Source organism: Dermochelys coriacea, chromosome 12 (assembly GCF_009764565.3).
Source record: "Dermochelys coriacea isolate rDerCor1 chromosome 12, rDerCor1.pri.v4, whole genome shotgun sequence".
Taxonomy (NCBI): domain Eukaryota; kingdom Metazoa; phylum Chordata; order Testudines; family Dermochelyidae; genus Dermochelys; species Dermochelys coriacea.
In genome coordinates, this window is record NC_050079.1 from 33,202,089 (window position 1) to 33,221,027 (window position 18,939).

The 18,939-nt window shown below is 41.7% G+C and overlaps 1 protein-coding gene across 1 annotated transcript in view; it reads right to left on the bottom strand.

The window, feature by feature from the left end:
- PKD1L2 (polycystin 1 like 2) overlaps positions 1-18,167 on the bottom strand; it is a 71,262-nt gene extending 53,095 nt beyond the window's left edge. The window contains exons 1-6 of the mRNA XM_043495247.1: positions 17,867-18,167; positions 13,624-13,785; positions 8,853-9,038; positions 6,425-6,535; positions 3,452-3,599; positions 873-1,102 (exon numbers count right to left, since the gene is read on the bottom strand). Of these exons, the coding sequence (XP_043351182.1) occupies positions 873-1,102; positions 3,452-3,599; positions 6,425-6,535; positions 8,853-9,038; positions 13,624-13,785; positions 17,867-18,167 (1,138 nt within the window). The remainder of the gene's footprint in view (positions 1-872; positions 1,103-3,451; positions 3,600-6,424; positions 6,536-8,852; positions 9,039-13,623; positions 13,786-17,866) is intronic.
- Between the last annotated feature and the right edge of the window lie 772 nt (positions 18,168-18,939).

Here is an 18,939-nt window from a genome sequence, read left to right on the forward strand (position 1 = left end):
AGTTAAGCACATGCTTATGTGCCTTACTGGATTGGAGCCAGAGTGTTCACCCAGCTCCCTGGCAGGATCAAGAAATATGTGTCCAATCAAAACAGCATGAATATTGATTATTGAAAATGTTCAACACAAGCTGCAGACCAAGAACCATCTATAGAAATTATTCCGTAAATAATTTTGAATAACAAACACATGATTTAGTTGGGGATTGGTCCTGCTTTGAGTAGGGGGTTGGACTAGATGACCTCCTGAGGTCCTTCCAACCCTGATAGTCTATGATTCTACGAATTGAGAAAAATCAGTCTTTTTGTGACAAATTCATCTAATAAGTGATTTGTAATGAATTATTCACGCACCTCTAATATATAATAATTATCATCCTTTGCAGTTATTTAGCAGCTTTCCCCAAGGTTCTCAGAATGCTTTACAAATATGAATTAATCCTAACAACCTCCATCGGAGGTAGGTAAATATTGCTATATTTTTTATGCATTTGGGCAGTTGAGGCACAGCCTGGTTATGTGATTTGCTCAAGGCCACACGAGTCTGTGCAGAGCCAGAAACCAAGGAATGGGACTCCCAGTGCCCCTGCTCTAACTATTAAACACAGTGCCAATAAGAGCAGGGTATATTCTTTAGGCCTGTGTGCTCCTTGATTGTCAGACATATCCAGAAGAGAAAAAGGGTTGTGCTCACATCTGAAAAGTTGCAGAAGCTATAACATAGACTCCCTAGCATGAGGATGGGTGAAGTTAGTTTGAAAAAGTTAACATTTAGTGAAAGCTTTCATTTAAAGAAATACAGATTTGCTTAGTGGAGATTCTGCTTGTACCCACTGAACCTGCCACTTAACTGTGCAAACTGGTTACTCTCACCTCCATTAAGTTCAACTTGGATCCATAACATCTCCCCGTACAGGGTCCTGCAGTGAGAACTGTTTCCTGATTCATACTTGCTGTAGCACCCAGTAATGCTGAGCTGGTCCATCTTATCCTGAACTGTCACCAGTTTTTGTGCTGTGACGTGCCATTCACTGGTTGTGCATTCCACGAAGACAGTAAACTCTCCAGGAGAGGCATACTGGTGTGTCACATTGCTGGACAAGCTTAAAATGCAAAGGGGACATCCAATTGTCATGGAAGGTTGCACTGAGAGATTTATAGCTGTCTGATCTGAAAGCAATGGCCACCATTCCTGAATTATGGCTCTAAGGGAGATTGTTATCTTCTGCAACCACACCAATTCCTATTTTGCTTGCATATTATTCCGGGGTTAAGTTTGTCTCCCTGTCCCCAACTCATATGTTGTAACATGGTATGTCGAGGATGGGCACACTACATTTCTTCTCTCCCAATTTTTCATCCCCATATTTAACCTACTGCTAAAGTCAGTGGGAGCTGAGGATACTCAGCATCTTGCAAGATCATCCCAGTGCTAGCCTATTTTTCTCTCCCTAAGCATGGTCTTATCTATGCTTGTGTCGGGGAATGCGGGTCTCGAAGCCCAGTCCACAGGCACCAGTAAGTTCCAACCTACCACCCAGTGACTTGCTAACAAGTTCTCAAAACTAGAAGCTGAACTCCAACAGAGGACTCCAATCCTGGCATCTGATTGGTGGAACGCTGGGCGTCCTGATTGGTTCCCTGTTTCTATTTAAACCAGGAACAAGAAGTTGTCCATTCAAGTGAGTGCCCCCTCCCCTTCCCAGGACTGCTTCCCTGTTGCTACCTACTCCTATTGCCTGACTCTGATCTCCTGGTAACCTGACCCTGCCGGTCTCCTAACTGTCAGTCTACCCTGGAATCTGATTTCCTGGTATCTGCCCTGAGCTTGCTCCCAACTCCTGCTCCAGGCACTAGCTCAGACTGCCCATGCCCTGCTCATGACAGTTTGGGTTTGCTGGCAAAAATGTCTTCTCATTGCTAACACTGGTGCAGCTTTACTAGCAGCATCAGTGGTAGGCACACTTCTATAGAAAAGGCTCCTGCAGCCACTGGGGTTTGTAACAATACAGGGAAGATCCTCCAAAGCACCTAAGGGATTTAGGATCACAAGTCCCAATTACTTCCCTTAAGGGCTTCTGAAAATCTCTCCCCATGCTGTCTAACCCTGCTCAAAGCCCACAGCAGAATAAGGAGGTGAGAGAAACCATGGAATGCAAATAAATGCAGAAAATAAATATCCCTGGGACCATTATTTATGAACTATTTCTTTATTACAGTACCACCTAGGAAGCTCAGTCAAAGGTCAGGGCCATGTTACGTGAGGCATTGTTTAGACATAATAAAATAATAAAGGTCTTATTTTGACTATGAAAAAGGTTGAGTTTAGATAAGGCTTAGCTAATATGCGTCAGCTGAGGTGGGTTAAGCACAATCTCAGCTGGACCACTTTTTCTGAGTAATACATGGCCATAGGAGACAATCCCTGCCCTATAGCGCACCCAGCCTAGGTGTCAAACAAGACATAATAGGTGGCAGAAACAGACAAACCAGGTTAGTGGAGGAGTGAGGGAATGAGGTAACAATAAAAAATGTTCACTTGCTGAGACATGGACAAGCTAAAAATAATACTATGTTTTTTTTATAAAGCTCTTTACCTTTGTCATTAATAACACCATAAGCTATTAACACTGAAAGAATGTGGAACAGCCACTTTACTTTTCGCCCTTTCTGCTCTTTGTTTTTTTCATTTCGCTCATCTTGGATTTGTAAGTAGATGGATGAGTTTTTAGGCTGTTTCTCTCTCTGGATTTCCCTGCACTAGAACAATGCAGCAAGATGTGATTTTCAAATACTGCAGAAAAATATTCGGTTGTTAAAAGAAAAAGTTCATAGATTCCAAAGCCAGAAGGGACCACTGTGACCCTCTAGTCTGACCTCCTGTATAACCCAGCCATTGAACTTCCCCAAAATAATTCCTAGAGGATAACTTTTAGAAAAACATCCAGTCTTGATTTAAAATAGTCAGCAATGAAGAATCCAGGTTTTCATGGAATTAGAAAAAAAATAAAGAAAAATAAAGCATAATGGGACCATTTTCAATAATATGGCAAAATACTCTTTGGAAAAAAAACAACAAAATATTAGCCTTAAGCTCCTTGCCAGTTTCTCCTTAGAAGGGCAGCAGGTTTCTCAATTGTGTGTGTACAGAATTTACAGTAATTGTATGTGTACAGAATTTATATTAAAGCTCACTAGAAGGAATAGGAATTCACTCATACTGAGCAGATGAAAGATCATGCCTGGCAGCTTGACAGAATAGGCATTGCTGTTTTTTAACAATTTCAAAGCAAATTACAGCACAATCCACACATTTTGCCTGCATGTCCTGTCACTGCTTTATTTGCAGCATCTAATTTTAAGCGACTTGAAACACAAAATACCCCCAAAACCTCTAAAACTAAAAAATCCTTAGCCTTTCTGTAAAATCATGTACAAAATCTTCATCTTACGTTAGAGGGTAATAGGGATCAATAGTGTGTCCATCTCCAGTGCTAATGATACAGGAGAGGTTGCCAGAATAGGGAGAGAGTAGCCATTTCAAAGAAACTGTAATATTTTCAAAGATAAAGCACGTATCAGTCATGGCCAGCTGCAAACCTGTAAAACATAATGCACAGAGCACAGCATCATCACCTGCTCATCGTTTTGCTTGTCATGATTCTTGTTGAAACATAAAAAGAAAAGGAGTACTTGTGGCACCTTAGAGACTAACAAATTTATTAGAGCATAAGCTTTCATGAGCTACAGCAAATGCATCCGATGAAGTGAGCTGTAGCTCACGAAAGCTTATGCTCAAATAAATTTGTTAATCTCTAAGGTGCCACAAGTACTCCTTTTCTTTTTGGGAATACAGACTAACACGGCTGCTACTCTGAAACTTGTTGAAACATAATTATATTCTTGTTTTGTACATACTTGAAATTCCTAGTCATATATATTTATTCAAAGCCCGATACAGCTGTCATCTTACATGATCTTTCTTGTTAAGCATACTCTTCTTATGCAATTAATCTGTATTTAGCCATATCCTTTTCCAGAGAGTGCTTCACTATTCCAGCCTAGCCTTCCTTGAGAACATGGAGCTCAAGGAAGAAAAAATTGGGGGACTGTGTAGCTCAGGGCACAGGTAGTAGGCTATAGATTCACCTCTGGATCATTGGTCCTACTCCAGTCCAGTTCAGGACTATCTGAGGGCTGTTTGGTGGCCTCATTTCAGTTCTGGGGGGACAAGTGTCTGTGCCACACTAACTGATAACTTCTTAGCAGAGAAGCCAAGGATTGAATGGACATGGAAATTTAGGAGTAGCCCTTCTTTGTCACAGCTGAGCCACTTTGTTGAGGCAGTTTTGAGGATACTTGTGCTATTTACTGCCTCAGCTACACCTATGCTCTGTGTAAGCCCTGTGGCTTGACACCTACCAGAGATGGGAGGTAACTGAGTGAACTCTCTGATGGCATCTGCTGGAGAGCAAGGGGAGTTTAAATGAGGCAGTACCTCATTTAAATATCAACTCTGTTCTCTGCTGTCATCTACTGGAGAGCAAGGGAAGTCAACTGTGCGAGGCAGTATCTTATTTACATATTAACTGCAAGTAGTTTGGGGACACTGGGATATATAATTTGACTAAGTTTTGTACTTAGGGCCCATATTTTTGAGATTACCCCATTGGGAACCTCCCTGGGCAAAGCCTGGACAATGACTGGGTATGAAGTCATCCTGATGAAAGTGATGTTTGCTGAGGTGGGGGTATAAGGTGGCCAACCCTCCAGGATTGGCCTGTAATCTCCTGGAATCGGTATCCATCTCCTGGTGACTAGTGAAAGCAATCCAGGAGATTTTAATACGATATTTTAAGAAAATGACATTACGTAATGTTGGGGGCAAAAAATCTTCCGGAATAGCTTCAGTCAGAATTGGCAACCCTAGTCCGGTAAGAGGCCCTGGACAAAGCCAGAGAGAAAGGGCAGAGAGTGCATTGTTCTTGGTGGTAGGGATCCTGAGGGGTTCATAACACCACTGGTCCCCTTATATCTAGAAGAGCTGAGCTAAGAGCTGTAATTGCTTTAGGGGAGCAGAGATCACCAGAGGTTTCAGTTGTCTAGCCAGTGGCAAGCAGAGGTCAGAACCCTGCAGCAGTTTTGGTCACGTGAGCAGCAGACAGAGCAAAGTAGCAGTTGCATTCCCCTATAGGTCACAGCAGAGTGAGAGCAGTTGCATGCATTACAGTGGGAACAGATTTCAGAGAAGCAGCTGTGTTAGTCTGTATTCACGAAAAGAAAAGGAGTACTTGTGGCACCTTAGAGACTAACAAATTTATTAGAGCATAAGCTTTCGTGAGCTACAGCTCACTTCATCGGATGCACTCCCCTCTGTTTTTTCCACCAAATGCACCGATGAAGTGAGCTGTAGCTCACAAAAGCTTATGCTCTAATAAATTTGTTAGTCTCTAAGGTGCCACAAGTACTCCTTTTCTTTTAGTGGGAACAGAGGAATTCATAGTCAGTCTACTCTGAAACCTGTCATAGTAACAGTCTGTCAACCTAGTGACTCTGGTGAGGTCTCCCTGTCCTAGCTGCTGAAATCAGAGAGCTATCTACGAAACAGGGACCCTGATTGTCCTCCTGGACTCTTGGAATCACAAGCTATGAGTGAGGAAGTTGGGGACCCACAAAGTGAGATGGGAGGCTGGGAGGCAGAACAAACTGCATCAGCCATTCAGGGTCTAATTATTTGGGACTGTGATTTATACACCCCGAGGTAAATGGTGGTGGAAGGTATTGAACTGGAAATATTTGTTCTAGTTCAACCTGGTCTTTCCTTTTCTCTCCCCCCCCAATAAAATTAATTTGTTTAAACCTCTGTGCTTGAGAGTGGGTACAGATTTGCCTAGCAAAGGCCCCAGAGTGGTTTAGGTTCCCAGATTACCGGATGGGGGCTTGAACCAAGAATTAAGGAATTATTGAAAATCCCCTAAAATAAGGATCTGGCCCTTGTTGCTGCTGATGCCATTGGCAGAAGGGTTATGTGTGGATACATTAAAATATCCACTGCTAACATGCCAGCATCTTTCACAAGTACTGAGTTCACTCACACACATATAATTAAATTATTAAAGAAAGCAAATGTCTGTCTTTAAAGTTGAACCTGAACTTGGAACAGCACCGTTGGAACCCCTGGGATTTGGGGGAAATTTTGATCTGGACCTGAACTTCTCCACTTGGGGCTTTCTCTGTGTGATGGATCCCAACCTGAATGTTGGATTGGAACCTCCTTAGACACTGGGGAATTTCAGATCCATGTCTGATATTCTTGGTTCAGACTTGTCTCTAACTTCTAAAACTATTTTAAGGAGATATATCACCAGTCACAATGTTAAAACATTGTACAGTATGGGCACTATGACTACAACTTTAATACTTACCTTCCATGCAGTGATATTGAACAGACAAGTAGCTCCCCAATGTAGGACAAGGATCTCCAAAGAAGGTCCCATCTGATGCCACCTGGCATGCCTGGAGTCCGTGGCACTGTCCTGGAAGGCATCATAGTCTCATGTGCACTGGCATTTGATATATTAAAGTACAAAACTTTAAACTTTACAACAACTCAAAGAAAAGCTAGGTATTGAAGTAAAAAAGGGGCATTTTCATGCCATCAGTTTCTGAGCAAAGTCCCATTTTACTTTTTACTTTATTATGTAGTTAACTGGCTGCTTTTCAAAAGCACTGAAGTGCTTAACAAACAAAAAACAAAGTTAAGAAGGATAGAACCAGTTTTGATTTTGTCTGGCCCAGAATCTCAGCAACAGCCCAACATTTAGAATTGGCAACTAGTAAAAATATAGCTATATGGACCAACAAGGGACTGAGTGGAGAGTCTGTCTAATACATATTCAGAAAACAGTTTACACAGATAATATATAAATCTGGAGAGAAGGACTTTAAATGCCTGAGACAGAACCTTACACTCATGTTGTGGAAGTGGTGAAAGGAAATGACCAAACATAGTTCTGTAATGGAAAAATGGGGAAAAGAGGGGCAGAAAAGGACCTAGGGGTTACAGTGGACAAGAAGCTGGATATGAGTTAACAGTGTGCCGTTGTTGCCAAGAAGGTCAGTGGCATTTTGGGCTGTATAAGTAGGGACATTGCCAGCAGATCGAGGGATGTGATCGTTCCCCTCTATTCGACATTGGTGAGGTCTCATCTGGAATACTGTGTCCAGTTTTGGGCCCCACATTACAAGAAGGATGTGCAAAAATTGGAATACGTCCAGAGGAGGGCAACAAAAATGAGTAGGGGACTGGAACACAGGACTATGAGGAGAGGCTGAGGGAACTGGGATTGTTTAGTCTGCAGAAGAGAAGAATGAGGGGGGATTTGATAGCTGCTTTCAACTACCTGAAAGGGGGTTCCAAAGAGGATGGATCTAGACTGTTCTCAGTGGTAGCAGATGACAGAACAAGGAGTAATGGTCTCAAGTTGCAGTGGGGGAGGTTTAGGTTGGATATTAGGGAAAAAATTTTCACTAGGAGGGTAGTGAAACACTGGAATGCGTTACCTAGGGAGGTGGTGGAATCTCCTTCCTTAGAAGTTTTTAAGGTCAGGCTTGACAAAGCCCTGGTTGGGATGATTTAGTTGGGGATTGGTCCTGCTTTGAGCAGGGGGTTGGACCAGATGACCTCCTGATGTCCCTTCCAACCCTGATATTCTATGATTCTATGAGGAACAGATGATCAGACAAGCTGCATGATTTTTGAATCAGTCATGCTTTGGATGGAGACCAGCAAAAAAACCCCTATTACTATTACAAAAGTGGAAGGAACTAAGATGTGCATTGAATTTATAGTTGTGTCAATTATAAAGTAGAACCCATTTTTAGGTGTTTAGTAGATGAAATTGACATGATAACTAAATAGGATGGAAAGATAAACATAAAGATGAAATAATGAATTAGAGTCAATGATATTGTGCAGGTTCCATGCTAGAGAGACAAGAGAAATGTGGGAAGAAATTGACTTTAATGGGATTTGTGCAAAGGAAACAATGGATGAATAAAGTCCCAAGTGAATAGAAAACTTTGTAGCCTAAAATCTGGTGGATAAATACCAGTCTTTTTCACCTTCATACATGTACTTTTCTTCCATGAGGTTTCACTTCAACTGTCACTGCCTTAGCAATAAACAATGAAATGTGTTCCATAAAATCTTAGTCTGATAGAAAGAAGGAACAAGGCATGAACCTAAATTCTGCTGAGAAAACTGCAGTGAAATGACAGTGAAAGCTTTTGATCATGCTGTGAAAAAACGAGCAAAGCTAAAAACATAAGAAGTGCACAGCTGAATCGTAATAACAGCTAGCTTCTGTATAGAGCTTTTTCATCAGAACAGCATCAAGTGCTTCACAATGTTTAGTGTATTTATCCTCACAACACCCCTGTGAGGCAGAAAAGTACTGTTATCATCCCCACTTTACAAATGTGAAACTGAAGCACAGAGAGGTCAAGTGACTTGCCCAAGGTCACACAGGAAGTCTCTAGCAGAATAGGGACATGAGTCCCGATCTCCCAAATCCTAGATTAGTGGCTGAAACCACGGGACAATGGGCTATATAGGAGAAGGCAGCTAGAATCAAGCTTACGTATATGTAGTTTTTATTTGCCAGTAATGGGCCAAATTCTGCTGTCACTAACACTAATATAAAACTCAACTCTGGCCTTGCATTGGTGTTACTGTGAGCAGAATTTGACCCATGAACATCCACTGAAATAAAGCAAGGTAAGTTGTTTTACGTACCACACATTGTAGTGTTTACTGTAGAACTCTGACAAATGCTGCAATGAGATATTTACCTGCTACTTCATCCTTGACACTGGTCCAGCTACAATCCTCTTCCGTGTCAAGCTGGAGGGGAGTCTCCAATACACAGTAGTGAGGGGTCTTCCGCCCATAGAAACTGTCACCAATCTGAATGACTTCTCCTGATCCACATTGCATGGTGGCATTGAAGTTATCACAAGCAATGCTGTGGCCAGATTCTGATGGAAAAGGAAGAGCAGATGTCATCTCAGACAAGGATATACAGTGCAGGCTCTGCCCTATTTTCATCCTCTGCCACAGGGACTAGGAACAGTTTCTCCGCTACCACGAATCTGTGTTGTCTTATCCTGCCCAAGAAATGAGGAACCCCCCCCGCCATGTGGATCCTGAAGGTGGGTCTCAACTAAAGTTATTTTGAAATGGAGTTGGGTTTTTTTGAATTTTGAAATGTTGACAAAATTGCAACATTTTTTAAAAAGGGGGGGAATGCAGATGGAATTTTCATGAAACTTTCTCAATTTTTGAACAACTACAGAGCTGGTTGAAATGTTTAAGAATTGTGAAAAAATGGGAGCGGGGGCCTGGGGGAAACTGCAGTTTCCTCCCTCTCTCCCTTTTTTGATCAGCTCTTGCTCTAGTCTCAACTGTTAGTATGCTGGCTCCTCAATGACTGTTAGAATGAGCAGAAAGCTGTATTTGCGGTATGAAGGAAGTGAGGGGTGGAAGGCTCTGCACAGTGTGTGTATTAAAAAAAACAAGTTTAAGTGACACTGGGATGGAAAACAAAAAGGTAAAGTTGGTTGTAATTTTTCATCAGTTTTTTTAATGAATAATGCCTTTTGTTTTGAATTCATTTTATTGAAATATCTGGGGTTTTTTGACAAAAAAAAGTAAACCAAAAATTTTCAGTTTTTGTTGTTTCCCCCCTTTCTCTCCCTTTTTTCTTCTCACCCAGTAGAATGACAACAACTAAAGAAAAAGAAGAAGAAAATGGGGAAAATGAGAAGAAAAGGGGAGGGGGGCAAAGAACAAAACCCATCATATTTTTGGTTTTGAAAACCAAAAAAAGAACAGTTTTACAGACTTCATTTCTTAAAAAATTAAAAGTGAATTAAAAATGAAGAACATTGAAAAAAAATTAATTCAAAAATTTTTCATTTAAAAGTTTTGACCAGCAATACTTAAAGGTTTCAGGCTACTTGTAAGATCAGAAACAGCCCCTAGGTAATGTGTGATCTGCTTTAGGCTCAGGAAGTTGCTCAGGAGAAAAGCCTACTTATTCAATAGAGAGCTTGACTGCAGCCTACACATGGGAGCACCCCTTACTCACATGTGAAGTCCCATTGACTTCAGTGGGACTGTGTGGGTGAGTAAGCATGGCAAGATCATGCCCCTAAACACACATACCTTATTCTTTGAGGGGCAAGCTGATAACTGTCTAGGATTAGACAGTTGAAACTGCCTGAAAACCCTTGGTGTCACTTACGGGAGCCACAGAGGAACATTGCTTCAATTGCCCCAGATTTAAGTACATCATTCTCCAATGGAACTGAGACCATTCCTCTTGAAAGTCTTAATTAGCAGTGCCAGTGTGTGCACACTGTGGTAATTGTGTGCTATCCTTATTTAATGGCTAAATCTAAGCCTAGCTGTATCTATAGCAACATGACCAGATTACAGATTAGAGCTGTCTAAATAAGCTTGTAACATAATTTGCTGTTAAATTCTAATTGGGGCTATTATCTAGTGCTTCCCCCCCCCCCCTTCCACAAAGAAGGTTGTCATTATAGCTGCTCCCTCAGCAACTTTTGCATGGCATTTATGCTTTACAAAAGTAGGATTAATTCATAGAATCATAGAATATCACGGTTGGAAGGAACCTCAGGAGGTCATCTAGTCCAATTCCCTGCTCAAAGCAGGACCAATCCCCAACTAAATCATCCCAGCCACGGCTTTGTCAAGCCTGACCTTAAAAACCTCAAAGGAAGGAGATTCCACCACCTCCCTAGGTAACACATTGACTAACACTATCCATTCAAAACCTGTTTAGAAATGTGTATTTTGACTACAGTATAGTGCTATGGTTTATTATGCATCTAACAGCGGAATGGAAAGAATAAATTCCACAAGGTCTGTGAAGCTCTAACTGCAGACAGAGAAGCATGAAAAGTTCTGGGAAGAATGACAGAAGGGAGGAAAGCTTAGTTACAAGTCCATCTATCTATCTGTGCTTTTATACTGCACTTGCCAACATTGTATCTGAATATCTAGTCACAGGATCACTTAGATTAGATTGTCAGACCTTAGAGACATTCACGTTGAGGATTCAAGCATATTAGAAGTATTATTCAACCCATACAATAGCCCGGGGGGTGGGGTGGTAAATACTGTGATTCCCGTTTTACACATGGGCAAACTGATGTATAATGCGGTTATGTGAGCTGCTAAAGATCACATAGGGCTCAAGCCAACACCCAGTGAAGCCAATGAAAAGACTGCCATTGACCTCCGTGGACATAGGACTAGACTCAGAGCATGCAGAACTGGTAAAAGAACATAGTTCTCTCTCCCGCTCCCCTGCTCTAACTATTAATGAAGTTTATTTGTGCCTTGGTGGATATGGACTGGAGATATTGAAAACAAGTCAGTGATTTGGATCAGTCTCTGAAATGGTTGATTGATGCCAGGAGTTTCTATGCTTCAAATAATGTAAGGGAACCCATTGCAAAATTAATCCATTTTGAACCCCTAATATTGCTCATTAAAGGCCTGATCTAAACCTCATTGCAGCGAAATCAATGGAAAGAGTCCCTTTGAGTTTAAAGGGTTTTGGATTAGGCCCTGTGGTAATGAACACTGACCTCCTTCCAAAGAGAGAGGTGATAATTCTGGTTGTAAATAAAAATTCCTGTTTTAATTTTAAATACATAAAATACTGTACTTGACAGTGGAGCAGGGCAGGAGCATTGCTAGAGCTTGTTGCAGCCTCTGCCTGAACACTGGATTCAGAGATTGTGTATATTAGTCAACCTGCAGCCAGACTGTGCTGCAAAAGAGCTGCCAGGCTGGGTCAGACCATCTTGTCCAATATCTTTTCTGTGACAATGGCCCAGAGCTTCAGGGGGAGTATACTGAACAGGGCACTTCTGAAGTGATTCACCCCGTCTTCCACTCCCAGCCTCTGATAGTTAGAGGTTTAGGGTTGCCCTAGGCGTAGGGTTGCATCCCTGACCATCTCGGCAATTCGCCATTGATGGACCTATCCTCCGTGAAAGTATCCAGTTCTTTTTAAAATCCAGTCATGCTTTTGGCCATCACAACATTCCATGGCAATGAGTTCCACAGGTTAGTTGTGCGTTGTGTGAAAAAATGCTTCCTTTTGTTTGTATTAAACCTGCTACCTATTAATTTCCTCGGGTAAGCCCACATTTTTGTAGCATGGGAAAGGGTAAATAACACTTCTCTATTAATTTTCTCCACACCATTCATGATTTTGTAGACCTGTATCATAATCCACCCCCCTTAGTTGTCTCTTTTATTAAGTAGAACAGCCCTAATCTTTTTTAGTCTCTCCTTTATAGCTGTTCCATAACCTTGATCATCATTGCTGCACTTCTCTGAACTTTTCCCAGTTCCATTAAATCCTTTGGAGATGGGGCAACCAGAACTGGATTCAGTATTTAAAAGCAGTGTGGGTGCACCATGGATTTATATAATGGCATTCTGATATTTTCTGTCCCATTCCTAATAGTTCTTAGCATTCTGTTAGCCTTTTTGACCACTGCTGTGCACTGAGCAGAAGTATTCAGAGAACTATCCACAGGGACTCCAAGAACTCTTTCTTGGGTGCTAACAGCTAATTTAGAACCCATCATTATATGTGTATATTTGGGATTATTTTTTCCAATATCCTTACTTTGCATTTATCATCATTGAATTTTAATCTGTCATTTTGTTGCCCAGTAATCCAATTTTGTGAGATCCCCCCCTAACTCCTCGCAGTCTGCTTTGGACTTAACTATCTTGAATAATACTAAGATGCCTGTGACCTTAGCTCTAGTTTATGCAAATGAGCAGCTTAAAATGCCTCACTCACATGAAACCGATGAGAAGCACAAATTCTCCTTATATGTGGGTGTGTATGTTGGATGAACTAGTATAGTCAGCACTCCATTCCAGGGCTGCTGGATCCAAGCCAGGATTTACAATAGGCTGCATTCGTTTGGTCTCCTGCTGGAGAGCCAGAGGAAACTATCGGGTCTATACCCTCCCCTTACCTTAGGGGAAACTGCAGGCTGCAGTGCTGTAGGAGATGTGGTATGAGAGAAGACAAGAGGAACGTGCTCAGATAATGATTTCCAGTTACTCCTATGAGTTCAGAGTCCAAATTAACCAGTCACTAGTTGCCTAGTGAGTGAATGCAGTGGCCTTTCATCTCTGGAACCTGCTTCTATTCTTCGCTTTGGGCACATGTGGAAATGACTTGGGTAGTCCCATCCTTGCCCCTAGTTGCAATCAAGATCCATATCATACAACAACCACTTCCTTTGTCGGGATTAGAACCTGTACCATGGAAGTGCTAAGTACCCACAACTCCCATTAACTCTGGCGCTCAACCCCTCTCTGAATCTTTCCCTCTGCCAGCAGATAGGCAAAGGGGACAGCTGCCTGGGTTTTATGTTTTTTTTTAAATAAGCTTGATATTTATTTATTGAATGATGACTTTTAACAAATCCTGGCTGAATTAAACATCGCCTGAAATGCAGCATGCTCAGTTCTAGCACCATCTGCTGTGCACCTTACCAAATTCACAAATGAAGTCAAACTCCTGACTGCAGTTTTCTGTCATGCCCCATTCGTAGCCAGCGTTCTTCAGGATGTACCCACAATTGGCTAAGAGAGTCGGCTGATCCTCGTGCCAGTTGCTGTAGCTTATATTTGAAGTGTCCAACCAAATCAATGATCCTGTGAACAAAGTAAACCACATCGAAAATGTCTGTAACCATCACTCGGAGTTAGCCAGCTCCTGGAACTCTGGACTGAGCCTCCAGAGTCTAGACTACAACAATTAAGGCTACTAGAGTCTGGATTTGGGACAGAATGGACTAGAAACTCCTACTTAGGTCAGTAGGGAGGTGATAGGGTCAAGCAGTCAGGGCTGCTCATCTGCTCTGGAAGAGGACGGCCTGACTCAGAGATATAAAGGCATGTTTTCGTTTCAATTTGGAGTTTGGGAGCAGCTCAGAGAGAAGCAGAACAGTTCAGAATCAGTCTCTGATTAACTCCCCTTCCCCACAAAGAGAGTCTTTGAACTTCTGTGGGATCTAGGGCATGGGTCAGGCAGTTCCAGCCCTGCAGAGACCAGCATTGAGTAGCAGAGACCTGACTCGGCTACCGAGAGCCAGCTGAGTAGGTTAAACAACCATCCCTTATTTTCAGAGACCATCCCTTATTTCATTGGTTTGTCCCTTTGAGGGTGACCACCTGTCACTGATTTTAAGATTTATTGATATGTATTATAAGTACCATTTTAAACATTAAATTGAAACATGATAATTGCATTATATCATACTGAGGGCAGTAGAAATGTACATTTGAGAGAAAAATCTGTGGTATGCTAAGGGAAATGGTGTTTCCCTAAAATATCCCTTAAAATAAAGTGCTGTGCCTTATTTTTCTTGTCATTTTCCTCCATCTAAGAAAGGTGGTCACCATACACAGGACTGCAGCCCAGGGAGCCAGGAGAGGCCCTTGCTCCAACCAGAGGCAAAGACACTGTAAGAGGATCCTTTTTTTGTTTAAACCAGCCAACATTCACAGTGCTGCAGCAACCCCTCAGAGTACCATCTGCCTGGAAAGGTGCTGGGGGTTGGGAAGAGGTGGGAGGTGAGAAATTTGGTGATGTTTTTAGTACTTGTTAATTAACTCTAATGCTTTCCTTCCCCAGATCCTAATTTCCTGCTCCCAGGAAAGTTCCCCTTTGTTATACTGTTGGTTTTGGTGGCATTTTTTGCTGGGGTTTGTGTTGATGTACTTTGCTGTTTCCTGTGTATTAGGTTTTATACTCCTGGCCAGCAGTGGCAACATATTCAGTTTCCCAGGGGACAGCACCCTTTTATGTCTCAGCACAATGAGAAAGTCACCTTGGAGGGAGAAACCAAGTATCACAAAAAAGAACCCAGAACCCAAACCATATGAGGAGAGGGGAACAGCCACTCCAAGTAGCAAGTGCCAATGAAGAGGCTCAAGCCACGCCTCATGGGAGACGTGGGCTATTGTCAGTAAGAAGCAAAGCTGTAATGCAAGTCCTGCAGTCTTTACTCAGACAAATCTCCCACTGAAGCCAAAGGCAGTTTTTCCTGAGTTGCGGTGCTAGGATCAAACCCATTATAATAATATTAACAGTGAGATGCTTCCAACATTTTAACATAGGACATCCACAAAAATGCACTGCTCAACCTGTGCCAGTCCCTATGTCTCAGGGGTCCATGGACACACAAGGTGGACTGGGGATTCTAGTCTATTTATCGCCATTTAAATAAGAATATAGTCTCATAAACGTGAATGAGGGGAGAAACACCAGTATTGGTCAGACAAACTTATATGAAGCTGGATTTTGATGGAAATGCTCATATGCAGTTCCTGAATAGGATGATCGGATGTCCTGATTTTATAGGGATAGTCCCAATATTTAGGGCTTTTTCTTATATAGGTGCCTATTACCCCCACCCCCGTCCCAATTTTTCACACTTGCTATCAGGTCACCCTATTCCTGAAAAGCCTATGGAATGTATTGTTAGTACATTACAGAGCTCGGCTTGTGCCATTGGAAGAGGTGGGGGATGAAGACCTGGAAAGAGACTCTGGTTGTATTCTTTTAAAATTGTATTTTTAAAGGCCTAGCACCTTTCACAACAGAGTCTTCCAAGTCTCAGTGATTTTCACTGAGGAAATGTTTCCCTTTTGCATCGCGTTTAGGTACTGGATCATGTATATTAATTAATAAATTCATTGAGTTTAAGGCCAGAAGGGACCATTTGATCATCTAATTTGATTCCCTGCATATCACAGGTCCTTAAATTTCACTCAGTTACCTTGTATGTGTATATATATGTTTATATTATGTGTATATAAATCTATAAAAAAGGGCAAAATTCTGCTCTGCTATACCAGTGAAAATCTGGACTAATTCCATTCTCTGACTTTCTAGTATAGAGCAAGTCTACAATGGATTTACACTGGAGTTACGGAGAGCAGGATTTAGCCCATTATTACAACTGATGAACAACCCTGCAGTCATTTGAGATGAGTTAAGCAGAAAGCAAGCATAACATTGGGTTTTTTTTTCTGTTAGAAGCATAACATTCCTAGTTATTCCTAGTAGATATTAAATATTGTTTCTATCCCCAATATATAGATGGGAAAACTAAGGCAGAGAGAGTTAAAATGATTTTACCCCAGGTCACACAGAAAATCAGTAACAGAGCTATGAATAAAACTTGGTTTTCCTTGCTTACAGTTTCCTTCCCTAGCCATTAAATTAGGTCCTGCCTTGTATTTGAGATGGTCTTTCTTGTCTACATGAGTGTGGATGTGTGAGCGTGTTTAAAATGGGCCATCAGCTTGAATAGGATCTCAGTAAGGTCTTCCAAATAGGGTCCATATAACAATAGTAGTTATATGTATTGCAACATGACAGGTTTCAGAGTAGCAGCCATGTTAGTCTGTATTCGCAAAAAGAAAAGGAGGACTTGTGGCACCTTAGAGACTAACAAATTTATCTGAGCATAAGCTTTCATGAGCTACAGCTCACTTCTTCGGATGCATTCAGTGGAAAATACAGTGGGGAGATTTATATACATAGAGAACATGAAACAATGGGTGTTACCATACATGGGTATCCCCATCATAGGGCCTAATCACATCAGCCACACTATCAGAGGCTCATTCACCTGCACATCTACCGATGTGATATATGCCATCATGTGCCAGAAATGCCCGTCTGCCATGTACATTGGTCAAACTGGACAGTCTCTATGTAAAAGAATAAATGGACACAAATCAGATATCAAGAATTATAACATTCAAAAACCAGTTGGAGAACACTTCAATCTCTCTGGTCACTCAATCACAGACCTAAAAGTGGCAATACTTCAACAAAAAAACTTCAGAAACAGACTCCAATGAGAGACTGCTGAATTGGAATTAATTTGCAAACTGGATACAATTAACTTAGGTTTGAATAGAGACTGGGAGTGGATGGGTCATTACACAAAGTAAAACTATTTCCCCATGTTTATTCCCCCCACTCCCCACTGTTCCTCAGACGTTCTTGTCAACTGCTGGAAATGGCCTACCTTGATTATCACTACAAAAGGTCCCGTCCCCCGCCCCCGCTCTCCTGCTGGTAATAGCTTACCTTAAGTGATCACTCTGGTTACAGTGTATACGGTAACACCCATTGTTTCATGTTCTCTATGTTTAGAAATCTCCCCACTGTATTTTCCACTGAATGCATCCGATGAAGTGAGCTGTAGCTCACGAAAGCTTATGCTCAAATAAATTTGTTAGTCTCTAAGATGCCACAAGTTCTCCTTTTCTTTTTATGTATTGCAATAGTATCTAGTGGCCACAGCCAAAGATCTGGGCCATACTGGGCTACTCACTTTACAAAAACATCTTAGAAGACAGTCTCTGCCCCAAGGAGTTTACAGTCAAAATACACAAGGCAGGCAAAGAGTGGGAGGGGGACAAGAAGTGCAAAGAGGTGAAGTGACTTGTCCAAGGTCAGTAGCAGAGCTAGGAATAGAACCCAGACACCCAGACTCCTGGTCCAGAGGGTCATGATGCCTCTCATAATAGAAGCAGCTCTGTAATACATTGGTATATGCCCCTAGCTGTCCTCTGATGATAGTAGAACAAATGAGTGACTCATCAGCAGAACCCTACAGTAGGGTTTCCTTGCATTACTACAGCGAGGTAGTAGCTCTTTCAAGTTGCAACCTAACTTAAAAGAAGGCACTATTTCTCTTTCGAGATCACCTACCTTCTGTAGTTTCATTCTGAAGGGAACTTGAGGTCAGTCCTATCCACCACTCCCTGTCCTCGGAGATATGATTCTGCAAGAACTGTTGAGTTTCCTCATTTTCAATAAAAATGAGGTGCCCCCCTCCTCTCTCGCACCAGCTCTGGGCACTTGTGAAAGTGCGCTGGAGTCTCACAAACTCGTAGCATGAAAGGTTGAAAGCCACCTGGTACTTTGAACAAGGTATCCTCTCTTCAAGAGCAATTTTCTCCAAAGCCGAGCAGAGAACAAGAGAGGAGAGAACAGTGATTAGAAGCCACATTCTTAACTTAGTGATTGGAGCCCTCCATAGCACTGTTTTTTTGCACCACATCACCACCCTTTTTGTCCCTCTCTCTTCAAAGGCTTGGGCTGTCATCCTGTTACATCATGAATCTTTCTTTTTCCTCCTTGTTCTTTGTCATATAATACCAGCAATAGCATGGGGAACAGATTGCTCCTAATAAATAAAGGTTATTGCGTCTGGGGCTACATGCAGTAAGTGTTGATGCTAAGTCACTGCAATGGGCGATATGAAAACCATTGTGTAAACGTCCCATTCCAAATCAAGCTGGTTTGCATAGTGGTCATTAGACTTTTCATCTCATCCATGAGTGGAAAAGATAAAGTTGATATATGTTGCCATTGGGCATATGGTATGCTAAGATAACGCCTCGCCATCAAAGGATTCATTGTACTGAACATTTGTGGGTGAGTACTTTGCAACAACAAAAAGAGCTGTAATCAGTAGGAATGAATGAAGAAGAAGAAAAATCAGAATTTAGGAGGACAGGGAATTATAGAGATGGGAAAGAACCAAGCTGCTCATCTAGATTCTTCTAATTGTCTTGAGTTTCTCTTATTATTATTTCAGATTTTGGATGCTAGTGTAAGATATATATAATTATCATATGATATTCACTCTACTCTTGTTTTAACACACAGCCAGAGGACTCTCAGCTGTTCCAGTTAAGTTTCACTTTGGGATTTTTAATGCATTCCATTCGAAACAAGTAAACAACCTAGGTGAATTCCCATATCTGGTGACAAAAAAG